General features: G+C 47.0%; 2 protein-coding genes across 8 annotated transcripts in view; one reads left to right on the top strand and one right to left on the bottom strand.

The window, feature by feature from the left end:
- Nucleotides 1-15,960, top strand: part of LOC128779380 (uncharacterized) — a 291,217-nt gene that overhangs the window by 251,330 nt on the left and 23,927 nt on the right. The window lies entirely within an intron of this gene.
- FGF1 (fibroblast growth factor 1) overlaps nt 1-15,960 on the bottom strand; it is a 91,584-nt gene that overhangs the window by 9,259 nt on the left and 66,365 nt on the right. For 6 of the 7 annotated variants that reach the window (XM_024575108.4, XM_071219500.1, XM_045183887.3 and 3 more), the window contains one exon: nt 12,357-12,559. In XM_024575108.4, coding sequence (XP_024430876.1) covers nt 12,357-12,525 — 169 coding nt within the window. In that variant the 5' untranslated portion in view covers nt 12,526-12,559. Of the gene's footprint in view, nt 1-12,356; nt 12,560-13,909; nt 13,929-15,960 lie in introns of those variants that run through there. The other variant, XM_045183888.3, reaches the window with a different exon arrangement.

A 15,960-nucleotide genomic window follows, 5' to 3' on the forward strand; every position in this document is an offset into this window, starting at 1 on the left:
GTTGGACTTATCAACTAATTGGAGATCTTTCTGAATCTTAGATACTGAAGAAGTTTGCCTCCCTCTTTTTTACCAGTTGAATTGTGTTCCATTATGTGGCTGTACCACAATCATTTAACCATTTCCCTATGAGTATATCTGTATTTTATTTCCTTATCTCCTGTTTTCCTTATCTTCTGATTCATTCCTAGGGGGATGCATAGTTGTGGGGAACCATTCCAAGCGTGGGAATGTGGCTCAGCCCCCACTCGGAAAACCAGTGGGGAGCGAGGTTGGCGGGCAGGACCCACATCCATGGATAGGTTCTCCAGTGGGAAATCAGGCCTGCATCGTACCTAGACTGCTATGAGACTTGCTCCTGCTAAAACTCCCTCACCCTGAATTGAGGCAGCAAATGTTTACTGAGTATCTTCATCTTCCTAAAGTCTGTGCTAAACCACCCAAGTATGGAGGGTGAGCAGTTTCTCCCTTGAGCTGTAACATCTTTCTCTTTGAAGTAATTAGCAGTGTCCTGTCCTTTGTCCTCCTTAAAAGGTAATCACCTGTGGTGAACCTGTGCATAGTAAATGAGCATTGCCCTTAATGTAATGTGCCCAGAAAAAGAATAAAAGCCTGTCCAGGTGGGGGGGTGGTCAGGGGCCCTCTCTTTGACTTGGAGAGCGGCCACACAGCCCCTTTTCCTCCACAGGATTTCTGTAGTCTGTGTGTATGTGTATATTTCCACCACAGCGGATCCTGCTGGCCAGGATCCACGTCACATAGTTACATCACCCTTTTGAAGCTGCAGTGTCCTTGTCATTGGAAGTCTTTGCTGCAGAGACTTGGGGCCTCCCCTAGCTTCCTGTGGGAAGTAGAGTTTATCTAACTGGTAGGGAGGAGAAAGGAAGCCACTGATCTCCCTTCCCACAGGGCTCCTAACTTCAGCTGGCTCTGAGACAACAGGCTGAAGGTCCTCCACTGTGATCGGGCCCTCCCCGTTCTAGCCTCAGAGCACACCTCTTGCTCAGTCAGTCACTGCTCTGCCCATCCAACTCCTTCCACACACCAAGCTCTTTGCTGCCTCTGGACTTTGCACGTGCTCAACCCTGTGTCTGGCACCTTTTTCGTCTTGATACTCACATAGCTGATCCTTCTCCTCCTCCGGGCCCCAGCCTAACACCCCCTCCTCAGAGAGGCCTTTCCCACCCAAGTACCCTATGACAATCTATATAGTAGGCCCTGTCACCCTTCCCATCTCACCCCCACCTCAATATCCCGCCACCTTTGTCCCCACATCTATCATCCTTCTCGGCCCCTTGTTTGTTTACTTCATGGCACTTTATACAAAATACAATCGTTTTTTATCTCTTAGGGGTTTACTCATGTATTTCTGCCTCCCCAGGAGAATGCGCACTGGGACAAAGGGCAGGGATCTTGTCTGGCCTGTTCCCAAGTAGGTCTCCAGCACCTCGTGCCATGCCCTGCCCTCTGGGGACAGCTAATTGTCGAATGAATGATGCTTTGCTGATATTTGCAGAGATGACTCTGCTCATCCATTCATCAATAAGCTGTGAGCTTTCAACTATTTTTCCCATACCGCCTTGTGGAGTGAAGATGGGACCAAGTTGAGAGTTGTAAGGCTCAAGGCTGGGCTCTGCCACCAACCCTCTACGTGACCGCCTTGGCCAGCTTAACCTCTAGGCCACAGTCTCCTGTCAGTACAATGAGAGGCATCTGGGTTCAGCCTCTCAAGTTTTCTGCAGCTCTAACAGTCTATGAAGCAAGTGAATACATTTGATAACAATACAGTATACCATCGAATATATTGTATAAAAAGGAACACAGTACTGACACGTGCCACAACATGGATGAATTTTGAAAACATGCTAAGTGAAATAAGCCAGTCACAACGGACCACGTCTTGTGTCATTTAAATGCAATGTCCAGCATAGGCAAACCCACAGAGACAGGAAGTAGATGAGTGGTGGCCAGGGGCTGAGAAGGGGAGCGGGGTAGAAAGAAGGGAGAGTTATGGTTAGGAGGTGTAGGGTTTTTTGGGAGGTGATGAAAATGTTCTAAAGTTGATTGTAGAGATGGTTGCCTAACTCTGAATATAAGAAAAACCACTGAATTGTGCACTTTAAATGGGTGAACTTATGTCAATAAAGCATATTTAAAAATTCTCTGGCTTTCATGTACGGTTTTCAGAGAACTTTCACATACATTTTTTCTATCAGTTTCTCAGTATAACCCTATACTGAGTATAACCCTATGAAAGACCAAAGGAGGTCACCATTTGTTGCCCCTGCAGTGTGCCAGGCAGAGAGCACGCTAGTCTCTACCTTGGCATAAACAGTGTAAACTTGGAGCAGAGGCTCTACATCACACTGCACGAATGCAAGTTCTGGCCTGGCTGTGTATCAGTGGTGTGGTCATTGGGCAAGTTGTTCTCTGCTTCCTCATCTTTCCTGGTAGTGCCTGCTTCATGGAGTTGTTGTGAGGCTTACATGAGCCAACGCCTGGCAAGTGCCCGGTACTATCACTTCCCTGTGCTTGGGTGACTTCACTGCCCCTCAGAGCATTCCCTGGAGGGCGGTGGCACCAGCTCTGTCCTCCAGGTGCGAAGACTGAAGCTCAGTGAGAAGATGGCTTACGCCGTGCTGTGTCACAGCCAGGGGTAAAACCATGACCAGAACCCAGGCTTAACCATTCCAAGTATCCTGCTTTTTCCTCTTTCATAAAACACCTTGAGCTCCAGTTACGGAACCATTGGTCCAGATCAAGCCATACTCACCCCTCTTCTTGGACTCCCTTGTGTTCAAGGTCAGACACATGCAAATGCAGATGGGCATCCAGAATCCCTTCTGTAGCCATAGCATATGGGGTGATGTTCCCTGGGACATTTTTTCCATCTCCCACCCCTATATTTACTTATTTTTTATTTTTAATTATATTTTATTGATTATGCTATTACAGTTGTCCTGATTTTTCCCCCTTTGCCCCCCTCCACCCAGCAACCCCCACTCCCTCAGGCAATACGCCCACTCTTGTTCATGTCTATGGGTCAGGGTCATGCATATAAGTTCTTTGGCTACTCCCTTTCCTATACTGTACTGTACATCCCCACGGCTACTCTGTAACTACTTGTTCATAGCTCTTAATCCACTCACCTCTCACCCATTCTCCCACACCCCCTCCCATCACTTCATCTTTAACCTTTGGCATTTTAATTATGATGTGTCTTGGGGTACCACCTCTATATTTAGGTATTTAGTCAAACACATCATGGGTGCAACAGAAATCCCAAGGGGCAAATCCTTTTAGGTAATCAAAAATGTTTTCTTAAAAGTGCCTGTCTTTGAGAGCAGTTGTAGGTTCACAGCAAAAGTGAGGGGAAGGTAGAGAGATTTCTCATGAGCCCCCCGCCCCCTAAATGCACAGCCTGCTCCATTCTCAGCATTCCCCACCAGACTGGCACCTTTGTTGTAACTGATGAACCTGCATTGACACATCATTACCACCAAGGAAGACTTTATAAAGCTTTTTATTTCCTAGTTCATTTCTGTTCTTTGCCTTAAATAGTCCCCATTCATGTTGCCGTGGGGGGAGCAGAGCTACTTTGCCGTCTGCAGAGTCAGTCCCCTTTGGGCTGTGGGAGGCCTCATGGAGTACGAGCCAGCGCCGCTCGGCACATGAGTCAGTTCTCGGCCAGAGCCCCAGCACCAGGTTGTTACACTGGTGAGAGTTCGTCTCAAGAGTTTCCTCTGTAAATATTATTTCTCCAGGATGTCCAAGTTTCATAGCTCATTTTCACTGGATTTCTTTCTGGCTAAGTTTCCTAAACATATATCCTTCTGCAAGCAGGGCTGGCAGGAAGGAGTAACACCCAGCCCGAGCTGCTCATGTAACCGACTAGGTGTCCAACTCCCTAGTGTGACTTCATTCCAGTCTTCCAAGCCTACATCCTCCCGCAGCTGCTGCCGAGCAAGAGTGGAAAGGGGAGAGTGTGAGCAAAGGGCTCAGAAAGAAAGAGAGGAGCTGGCCACACAGCCTCCTCCCTCTGGGAGCCAAGGGCAAAGCCGTTCAATCAACACATACTCATGAACCCGCTATTGTGTGCTGGGAACTGAGCTCGGGGCCCCACACGGGCCCTGCCCTTGGGGGCTTACGCTCAGTTAGGGCTACAGAAGACCCCATGAATGCTAAAGCAACAAACAGCGAAAACCCGCTTGTTTTTGAGCTAAAAGCAAACAAAAGTGCAACAATTATAACAAAAACACTCCCTTCTCCCCCATATATACATATACATGTATGTATGTGTGTATGTATATATACAGAGAATATATATATAATGTGTGTGTGTATATATATATATATATATATATATATATATATATATATATATATTCTTCCAAGGAGAAGCAGAAAATAGTGTATAGTGAAAAGAGCAAGTTCCAAAAGAATATTTATAGTAAAAGCTTGATGAAAATGTTATTAAAACAACAACAATATGCATCGCTCATGAGTCTCCAGGGAGTAAAATAGAAAAATGGACCCTGCCCAAGTCATACAGAGCTCCTCTGGGGAGGATGGAAAGAAGGACTAAGACTGGGGAGGGGACTCGAGGGAACTTCCCCTTACCCTAACTCTTCATTTCTTTAAAGACACAATTCTGAGGTAAGAACGGCCAGCTGGCAACACTGGGTAACAGGGTGATGGGGCTGGCGGTGTTGGTAGAATTCTCTGTACTTTTTTGGTGATGATTGACATATAAAGCCCAGCTCTTGGTCAGTGGGCAAATGTTCAGAGCTGACTTGCATTTCTTGCTCCTGATGCCCCCTGTGGTGCTCCATGACCCAGCACAGACTTGACCCCAGGGACCATGTCGTTCTAAACACAGGCGTCCGTAAAGGAGCATGTTCTCTGAGGCAGACAGGGGCCCAGGGAGCTGGTGAGGCAGTACAGGGGTGGGGGACCACTAAAGCCACACCTTTCCGTTCAGTTTCCTTTTTCAGCACCTTCCACCAGGTTAGCACCAGGCAGGGAGGAGCAGCTCCCCTTTATCCTATGGAAAGACAAGGACTTGCTCTGTGTGAGCAGGAAGGTCAGTGGCTCTAAAGCACCTGGAGCCTGAAGGATGGAATGCTTTTTGAAAAATGAGGTAATTTGCTGATCCATTAGCGCCCTTGTCGTTCCCCAGTTCTGTCTGAACTGCGGACGGCAACTTTTGGCCTAGCAGAAGAAACAGAAAGCGGTATTTTTAAAAGTACTCTAGTGTTAGACATAAAGTTCTTAGAGGAATCAAATTTACAAAGCACTATGCAAATGTGCTGTAAGAAGGTTGGAAGTGTTTGCTTGGTGGATTTGTGGGCCCCTTTGCTAGGAATGCATCAGGGCAGGGGTCTCCAACCTCTGGCCACAGACGAATCTGGGCCTGTTAGGAACTGGGTCTCACAGTGTGAGGTGAGCTTGAATGCAATGTGCTGGAATCATCCCGAAATCACCCTCCCACCTCAGTCCATGGAAAAATTGTCTTCCACGAAACTGGGCCATGGTGCCAAAAAGTTGGGGACTGCTGCATTAGGGTGTGCTGATTTGAGAATGGCCTCAGTCAAAAATAAATGTCCAGTTACTGAAAGGTACAAGACCGCCTTGCAGATTGTGCTCCCCTCTGTCCCCTGCTCTTCCTTTGGATCCCTTCACGGATCTTAGAGGAACCTACGTAAAGGCGAACCCAGCACTTTTGAGTGGATATGCCGGCCGTCCCCGAGCTAGGTGTTCTACCTTTTTTCTGAGCAACTGTAAGTCTGTATCTCTGGTTTTCTTTCCTGCTCCTCAGAGCCTGCTGTTGACTCTTAGCAGCTGTTTATTTGCAGTAAGATACGTGATTCCTACTTGCCAGGGATAGAAAGGAAAGGTGTCACGAGCCTGTCAGTGTCACTGCACCTCATGTCCGAGTCCCAGGTCATCCTCGCTCTTATCTTCCTGTCCCGCTCTAGGAATTTTTAAAAATATGATTACAACTGGTCATTTAGGGAGACAGGCGTGCAGAAGGAAGTTGTGCTTCTGTAGCATCCATGGCCTCTAAGCATGCTTTCCACCTCTGCCCTCCAAAGGGAGGCCAAAAGAGATTACATGCCCGGTTTATTCTGGGTCGAGACTTCCCGTCCTTTGCTGTGTTTACCCAGAGTGAGGTCAGCCTCATTCAGAGCTCTCTGAGGTTGCTTTATGCCAGTGGCATTTATAATTAAAATGTAGCCACAAGCCGGGCTCCATAAAACATTAGAGAAAGACGGTGAGGAAAAAAATTGAGTTTATGGAAAAAAAATTCCAGTGGTTTGGAATACATATATATCTGAAAAAGACTTTTCTTAGAATGTGTAAAGGCGTCTGCTTCCCCTTTCGAGTCTGAAAAAGGTGCCTGGAAAATTTTGTTACAGTCCACAGACTGTGATATATATATATATATTTAAAAGTTTATCTAGAAAAATCCCTTTTGTATAACCAGATAAGGGGTGTGTGGGGAGGAGGGTGGGAAGCCTTCCGGCATCACATCCGACCAAGGTGAGGATACACCGCTGAGGGGAACCTTCCTGCCTGCAGACCTGCTCTGCTCTCAGCCTCTGGCCGGAGGGTCCCGCTTTGCCCACATTGGTCTTGCGAAAAGCTGTTTTGACTTCCGGCCCAAGCTGGTGGGGAGCAGCGCACCTTGACCATTAGGCTCTGCGTCACAGCAGGCCAGAGAGCGGAAGCCTGGACTGCCTGGAAACCAGGGGGCTGGTGGGATTTCACTGAAGAGAAGGAGCCTGCCCTTTAGAAAGCGCTGCAAAGTAGCATTCTTTTGACCAGCCAACTCCCCCAGTGCCTTTAGGATGTGGTTTGATTTATAAATATTTGATTGGCACACACTTTGCTCAGAACATTTCCATCTGTGTGGCGAGTGGTGCCAGGAATCCTGCTGCGCACGCAGCCTCTTACATGCTCAGGGAGGCCAGGGGTGCGGGCCACAGGAGGGGGCTGCCGGTGGGGGACTCTCGAGAGCTTATTTTTATTCTCCAGCTACTGTTCCCATTATGAATCCCATCCAGGAATAAGTTGTGGGCCCCATCACCAGAGAGGAAGCTCCAGCAGAAGGAGAGGAATCCGACAGGGAGCCTTTCCTTTCTTTACTGGAGACGAGAGGCAGGGCAGAGCTTGCCAGGTCAGTGCCTGGGCACACTGGACCTGCAGGCCCGGCCCTGAGAGTGACAAACCTAGACAGTCCCAGAGACACTGAGGCAAAGAGTCGCCCTCAGTCTGGTGAGCAAGCATTGCAGTGATTTCACTTGACAGACTCTGAAGATCAGACGGCTAGAAGAGGGAGGCCAAGAAGCTTAGGGATGATGACGAGGATGATGAAACCATTTTCCAGCACTTACCATGTGCTCGGTAGTATGTTAAACACTTCTACAAACATTGTCACACTTAAAATCCCTACTTTCCTATGAGACGGGTACCCTTGTCATCCTTGTGTTTTATTTAATCTAAATTTGTTTATTTAAGTATAGTTGGTATAATTATTATATTAGTTATATAATTTTCAGGTATACAGTATAGCAATTCAACATTGTTATACCTCGCAATGTGATCACCCCACTAATTCTAGTCATCACCTGTAGGGACAGGGTGTGAACTTATCATAATATTATGATTACATTCCCCTTTACCTTTTCACCCATCCCCCATCCTCCTCTCTTCTGCTAACCATCCCTTTGGTCTCTGTTTCAATTAGTCTGTTTTGTTTTGTTTTTGTTCCTTTGGGTTTTTTTTTAGGTTCCACAAGTAAGTGAAACCATACAGTATTTGCCTTTCCCTAGCTGACTTATTTCACTTAGCACGATACTTTCTAGATCCATCTATGTTGTCACAAATGACAGTATTTCATTCCTTTTTATTGCTGCATAATATTCTATAGGATATAGGTACCACATCTTTATCCATTCATCTACTGACGGGCACCTGGGTTGCCTCCATATCTTTGCTATTGTAAAAAATGATGCAAAGAACATAGGGGTGCATATATCTTTTTGAAGTAGAGCTTTTCTCCCCCCTTTGGATAAATATCTGGAGGTGGAACTGCTGGCATATCTATTTTTAGTATTTTTAGGAATCTCAATACTGTTTCCACAGTGGCTGCACCAATGTGAAGTCCCTTTGGCAGTGCACGAGGGTTTGTTTTCCTCCACATCTTAATCAACACATGGCGTCTGTTGACTTTTTGAAGATAGCCATTCTGGTTGGTATGAGATGGTATCTCAGTGTGGTTTTAACCTGCATTTCCTTGATGATTAGTGATGTTGAGCATCTTTCCATATGTCTATTGGCCATCTGTATGTCCTCTTTGGAGAAACGTCTTTTCATGTACTCTGCCCATTTTTTTTGATCAAATAACTTATTTTTTTGGTTCTTCAGGTGTATGAGTTTCTTATATATTTTGGATCTCTACCCTTTATCAGATATATCATTGGTGAATATATTCTCCCATTCAGTGGGTTGTCTTTTTGTTTTGTTGATGGTTTTGTCATCCTTGCTTTTAAAACGAGGAAACCGTGGCACATGGAGGGGAGGTAACTTCCCTGTGGTGACTTGGAACTAGTAAGTGGTGATGGGACCTGTGTCCTTGTCCATCTGACCCACACGACAGGCTGTGTGAATCCAGTGTGTTTATTTAATACATTTTGGGGGCAAAACCACAGCCATGGTGTTGCTGTTGGGGACAATAGTGGGATGTGGAGAGAGCTTTAGTCTTGGAAGAAGCAGCTGGGGATTCTGTGCAGATTTCCCAGTTACTTGCTGGTCACATGCCCTGTTAGCTCAGTGTTCACAGAGTGATGATCATTTGTAACCTCAAGGGGTTGTAGCTAGGCAGAAATGTAAGTGTCTAGTCAGACCCTGGAGCCTCCAGGTGCTCAACTGGTATTGACTTACTATACTGTTGAATTTGGATTTATCTGTCACCAATACGATTCATTCACTCATCAAATTAATGTTTATCAGGCATCATACCAACTGCTGGGCATTGTGTTAGTCACAGCAACTACAGTGTTGGGCTCTGAGTCCCCATCCGCAGGGAACCCGTGGTGGGAGAAAAGCATTAAAGAATCACACAAACAAATGTGGAATTACACCTCGAAGGAGAGCTGCCTGGCACACTCTGCAGGTGGCCATCTTTCCTGCGTCTGTTCCTCTTCCAGGGTCCTCCCTCTCCCCATGACATCTCCATTTACCCATCGCCCAGAGGAAAGCCCTGGGAGTCAGCATGGATCTTCTCACAACTGGCACCCAAGCCCCTTATCACAGCCTGCAGCTCTTGCTCTCTGCCTTTGCCTGGCACTTGTGAGGTGGCAATGGAACGAGTGCTCCCAGGCTGGCTGCCTACCACCATAGTGGGGAGAGTTGTGAAGGGAAGAAAGTCCCATCAGTGGACACATCTTGCTCAGGGCTGCATTACAAAGCCTGTGCGCAGGCACCCGTGACAGGTCTCTGCCACTCCCCAGAGGCCTCCTGTTAGGTACTTGGGAACTTGTCCTGGACGGAGAAGACCAACTTTGAAAACTTCCCAGTTTTGCCCAGGGGACAAAGATAAGCTGTGAAAGGAGTTTTTTTGTTTTTTGTTTTTCACATTGTAGAGCTGGCAGGTATACAGTTTTATCTTGAATGATTTATGTAGATTTCTTTAAATATTTGATTGGCTTTTAGAAATAATTCTTCCTGAAGAAAGTCTGAGAGTATGGCTCTGTACCTGATCATGCTCAAACTAATGATCAGGGAATCAGTCAGGGATCATCCACTCCATGCCTGTCCAGGTTGATTCTGTTTCCGAATCATCCTTGAGATTGAGAAGGGTTGTGGCAGTACCACTACTGAGCAGAAGAGGGCGACAGAATCCCATTCAGTGGGTACATCCAAGCCAAGGAGTCCTCTTGGCTGCAGAATCTCAAGCGTTTTCGAGTACACATGGCAGTGTTATGACTGCCATTCCACAGGTGGGGGAACTGAGTCTCAACATTTTCCATAGGGACAGACAGCTGGGAACACTGGACACACCCACAGTTCCAGAGAGCAGAGGATGATTGGAAGGGTCTTGGGCTGGAGACTTGAAGCTGCTTCTGCAGAGAACTTTATGCAAAACGGAGAGGATGATAATGGTCGATTGCTGCTCCAGTTAGAAAGTGGCAGCGCAGGAATATGAACTCAGGCTTTCTGACCCTTCATCTCAGGCCCTGACTCCAGAGGGCGTGTGGGTTATTTAGTTCTCCTGGCACTGGCAGGCACAGAGATGGACTTCTGCTCATTCACTGCACTCTCTGATTTCTGCCCTCCTAGACCCTTGTTTTCAGTTGGTCCTAGAATGAGTACAGCGGCCAACACACCAACTCTGAATGTTGCCAGAGAGGCATTGAATCAAAAGCTGAAGTTCGACCCCCTGGTCTTCCTGGAAGGCAGTATTATCAAAGAGAAAAAACTAGGGAGGGTCCTAAGCATTAACTCTATTCTGTGTGCTGGGTTGAATATACACTAATCTTCATGGTGAAGACAATGACAATGGCTATGTCAACAATAGCAACATTAACCAACATGTATCTACTCTGGGCCAAGGGACTGTGCCCAGAATTTTCATATTATCTCACTTAATCTTCTCAAGAAACCTGTGAGGCAGGTAATATTATTATTGCATAAATGAGAAGAGTGAGGCCAGAAAGGTTCCATAGCATTCCCAAGTTCACTGGCAAATCATTCATCCAGAATTACTTGTATGCTGACCTCCTCACCCCCCCTCCTCAGGCTGCCTGCATTCCAAAGGTCCCTGACATCTTTGGTGAGGCGGCCGAATCCTCAGCAGTACTCAGAAGTCCCAGTATTACCTACCCAGAGTGCGATCTATATGTTGATGATGGAATGATGACAATGAAGACATATGCCATTTGCACAGAAATTCCAATACTTGGACATTGTCACTGTAACCTCTTGTTACCCCAGAATTCCAAGTTTCCTGAGAGAGCCAACTTAGCCCTGAGGAGAACATTACCAAGATTGTCTTTCCCCTGAGATTCTGAGGACCAGAGAGCATTCCCGTCAGTTCACAAAACTGATAAAACTTATTAGAGACATTTAAAAACTTGGAGAAATTAAAGCTTGTTCCCTGTGTTGAGTGGGACAGATCACAAATAGTGAGTGGCTTGCCTCACACAACAGACTACAATCTAAGGTGATTTATTTGCAGTAAATGTTGCTTCTGTACAGCTGACATGATAAAAAGATTATTTTTTGCCTCGCTCTGGTGCCTATTTTTCAACAAGTATCAGGCATTCAGAAGGTCCATCTGAAGACAAGCCATCCAAACAAGGCCCAACACATCTAACTCTGCAGCTGCGAGCCCCGCCCTCAGCTTTCTGCATGAGCCCTGACTGGAGATGGAAACCACAGCTCCTGTCTCCCGATTTCATCCCCACTTTCCTTCTCTCCACTCTGGACAGGCTTGGCCCTTTCGATCCTCTTAGCACGGATCAGATCTGACTTCTGGCTTCTCTACAACATCTAACGCCTCAGGGCCACTCAGGGAACTCTGGATAACATGGTGGTGGGACACCTAACCTCAGCACACACCGAACCAGAAGCACTAAAGCAGAAGGAAGACATTTTTATTCTTCGATACTCAAGAAGAATTCTTTTCTCCGAAGTTTTAACCCCGTTTATCAACACTGCCGTTTGAGAACTGGGCTGGCAGGAAGGCCCGGAAGAGATATTCAGCTTTTGGCTTGAGTTGCTCTTGCTCTCCGGTTTCTATAAGGTCTGGAGAAGGACTTTACCCCTCCTGGCTACCACGGCCACATCTGCAGGATGTGCAGAGCGGAAGCTGCATAATTTATGATGTGTAAGACTACAATTTGAAGTAGGATTTCACAAATCAAGCCCAGTGGAAATGTAACCCAGAGAGTCGGGAAACTTGAACCTGAGCCCACATCTCTGTGCAAGCTTTACTGCCCCTGCCCCACACAGCTCTGCCCCTTATTGAGCAAACAGGACCCTGAGCAGCCTCAGGGGCCAGACTGCTCACTAGCAAAGGAAATCTGAACCATTAAACACTGGCTGCCACCTCTAGTCTCAAAGCAGTTGTATAAGTCAACAGAGTCCCCTTGAGGTCAGCGGTGGTTCTCACAAGTCTATTTTCCACACCCAGACCCTTCCCACATTTATATCACCCCGCCTCCAAGAGTGTCATGCCTGACTAGGACCCTGGGGAAGAGGGCACCAGGATTTAGATACCCTCCCCTCCCCCACCCTTGACTAAGGAAGATGCCAGAAAGACGAGGGTCTCCAAGGATATGGGTGCTTACTGTGCTGGTCGCTCTTGTCCCTTGTCCCATCCACTGTACCATCTGGAAGGATCCTCAGGAAGTGGCCACCGTTGCTGCAGTAGAGAAGTTTGGGCTTCTTGTAACTCTCCAGAGGCAGATTAAACTTCTCAGTCAGAGCTGTGAACGTGGTGACTTCCCCTTCAGCCATGGCTCAGCGGTTGCTGGTTAGGGGCTTTTCACGGCTGCAAGAAATCACACAAACCTGTAGAATGTTCTCCCAGCAAAGGTGCAAGGCACACTTTCAGGATGGGAAAGAGAGCCTCGGGGTGCAGGGCTCTCTGTTTGGCTGGTGACCACCAGCTGGCCAGGGGATGCCCACAGTGCGGGCCCTGCACGGTGGCCAGTGGTTAAGGAAGGATGGCCCGGCATGGGAGGGATTGTCGGGGCATTTCTCACTTCCCAATTGGACATGGCTTTGGATCAAGCTGTGTGTTTTTTAAAACTTTAAATTTAATCATTTGGCCAAGGGAAAAAAAATAACGCGTTGGTCCCTCCTTCTGATCCACACACATCCTCAAATTAAACACCGAAGTTGCCCTGAAATAACACCCAGGGTCGGGCCGAAACCCACAAAAGCTGAGAGGCTGGCACTGAGGTTTTGCCCTCTCCCCTCCCACTGTTTGGATTGGGTGCTGCCAGGCCCAGGTGCAGAGATAGCACAGAGAGCCTGGGCCCTCGAGACCTGGCAGACTCGAATGGGGCCTCCCTAACCTCCCACGACAGGGGAGACAGCCAAGGGCTCATGTGTAGAGGAAAATTTGGGTTTTCTGGTGGGAGTGGAATCAGCACTGGGAAACAGAATGTGGGGGTGTTCAATGGGGTTTTTAAAGGGCAGACACAGAACCTCGGGAAATTTTCTGAGACATCCTTATGAAGGACAGGCCAGTCATTGCCTGCTTCCACAGTTCTCCACACAGAGAAGGTGTCCCTTGTCTCAAGGCCATCTTCAGCCTAATTATTGTCTAATGAGACATACTTACTATGACTCAGAAACCGCCATATTGCGTATTATAATCCTCTAATGTTGTTTCTGCCCGTATATGCAAATTTATAATGTATTAGTGCAAACAAGTATCGATGATACCTCCAAGCATTAAAAAGCATCTGCTTGTCCTCACCATTTAGGAGAATGACATTTCTCCTAAATGTCACCATTTAGGAGGATGTGCTGGGCGAACACAACAGCAAGGCAGAGGCCAAAGGACTAGGCCACCGACACGGGACCTTCATAAGCGTGAGTAGGTGCTGATTGCCACATTGGTTATCAAGTGGCCTTATACTAATAATGACCATCATCATTAACATATTCTGGGCTATAAATTAACTCATGTAATCTTCACTGTACCCCTTTGAGACAGGTGTTAATAGTATTCTCATTTTTTAAGTAAAATGAAGCCAGAACTTAGAGATGTGCAGTGGTGTCCAAGGTCAACAGCTAGTAAGGGATGGAGCTGAGCCTCAAGACAGGTCTGTTGAAACAAAGCCCTAACTTGCCCTTAATCACCAGGGAAAGTGTAGCGACTCACTGATACCTCGATGCTGTAGTAGCCCCGCCCCTCCAGCCCCGGTTTCCCTTTCTGTGGTTGCAGTCACCGCAGTCAGCTGTAGTCTGAAAACATCAAATGAAAAATTCCAGGAATGAACAACTCCCAAGGTTTAAATTGTGCAGCACTCTGAGTAGCCCGACGGGACTCCCAGCATCCTGCTCTGCCCCGCTTGGGGCACAAATCTTGCTTTGTCCAGCACATAGACACTGTCTCACCTGTTCGGCACTTAGCCGTCCCCGTTATCGGATTGTCTCGGAATCATGGTGCTTGTGTTCAAGGAACCCTTATTTTACTTCAAGATGGCCCCAAAGACATTCACCTAACTTTCATTACAGTATATTGTTATACTTGTTCTGTTTTATTGTTAGTTATTGTTGTTAATCTCCTACTGTGCCTCATTTATAAATTAAAGTTTATCATAGGTATGTATATATAGGAAAATGTAGTATGTAGGGTTTGGTGCTATCTGTGGTTTCAGCCGCAAATTAAGTTATTTATTTGTGACCCACACATTGGTAATTACCACCACCAACAGTGTGGGCCTTGAACCGCATGCCAGCCTTGAGGTGGGACCCTGGCATCTCCTCCTCTCCAGGAGAACCCACATCACTAGGTGTTAACGAATCCTGTGAGTGTCATGGTAGGCCAGCCAGCCTCCTGCATTCTCCACACTCAACATCCACCTGTCCACCCATCCCCAGAACAGCCTCATGGAGCTACTCCACAGAAATTAATTCTGCTCTAAATGAAGGCAACAATTTGCATAATTTGTCCCGGTGACTTTGGAATTAGGGTTTGCGTTGTTTCCTCTGCTCCAGGCATGTTAATGTCGCTGGTACATCTATCCCCATTGGCAGCCACACAGGCCAGTCACACGGGCCAGTCACACCATTCCCAGTTCCCGTTGTCGTTTGAGATCCCTCCGAAGACCTCCAAAGAGAATTCCGCATGTGCCATACAAACTATAAAGTCCAACCACCCCAAATTCCCTCTCTCCACATGGCGAACTCTGTCCCGCTCTTTTCACACAGCACGCTGACAGGCAGTCAAACCCTCATGCTTTCTTCCAAACCCTCCTCTTTCATCCCAAAGCCCCCAAGTCTGTGTGTCCACCTCTCTCTCTCTCTCTCTCTCTCTCTCTCTCATTTGGTCTCTCTACTCAGCCCTTTTCCCACCCAGCCTCTCAATCTCCCTCTCACTCCCCTTGTTCTGGATCCCTTCTGATGTAAAGCAATTCAGTTCTTCCAACCATGGATGTCTTCACCTGTCACCTCTCCATTAACATACAAGATCCCCCTTCCTTAAAATACAACGAAAAGATAATCAATGTTTTTTGTTTTATCAATTTTTTCCAAGCACTTACTAAGCTATGTCCTTAATTTGGTGCAGGAAGTACCATATTTTTCAGACTATAAGAGGCACTGGACCATAATACACACCTAGGTTTTAGAGGAGGAAAATAGGGAAAAAAAAAAAAAGAAACCCCGCTCCACCACCGCCCCCCCTCCCCCCAGTGAGCCAGGTAAGCTATATTTGGTCTATAAGATGTACCTACATTTTCCTCCCAAATTTGGACAGGGGGAATGTACTTCTTATAGTCCAAAAAATATGGTAATAACTATGTACTACTAGGCTGCCATTTAACTGTACAAATAGACATTTGTATTGTCAGTCTTCAGTGGGCGGAATTTTGTTTCTTCTTGTCCCTGGGCTTTCTCCAGTGGACGTCCCATGTGCCCCCAATTGTGCATGTGAGGGACAGCCTCCCTTCTGGATCCAGCATCCTTGGGGAGTCTCCATTAAGACATTTCTAAGTGTTGGGCATGAATTTGGTTCTGTCTATGGCATTCTTGCTTCCATCTGTTGGTGTGGAGGGGAATCGATGCACAGGTTGGCTGCATGAGGTTGGAGGTGCCAGCTCTGGCCAGGATTGTCCTGATGCCCTGGTCCTGGACATTGTCCCTGTGGGGCTCTCCCTGGCTAAACCACCTATGCCAGAGGCCACCTGTAGTTACACAAGGCCACAACTCTGCTCT

The sequence above is a fragment of the Desmodus rotundus genome, chromosome 10 (genome assembly GCF_022682495.2).
Source record: "Desmodus rotundus isolate HL8 chromosome 10, HLdesRot8A.1, whole genome shotgun sequence".
Taxonomy (NCBI): Eukaryota; Metazoa; Chordata; class Mammalia; order Chiroptera; family Phyllostomidae; genus Desmodus; species Desmodus rotundus.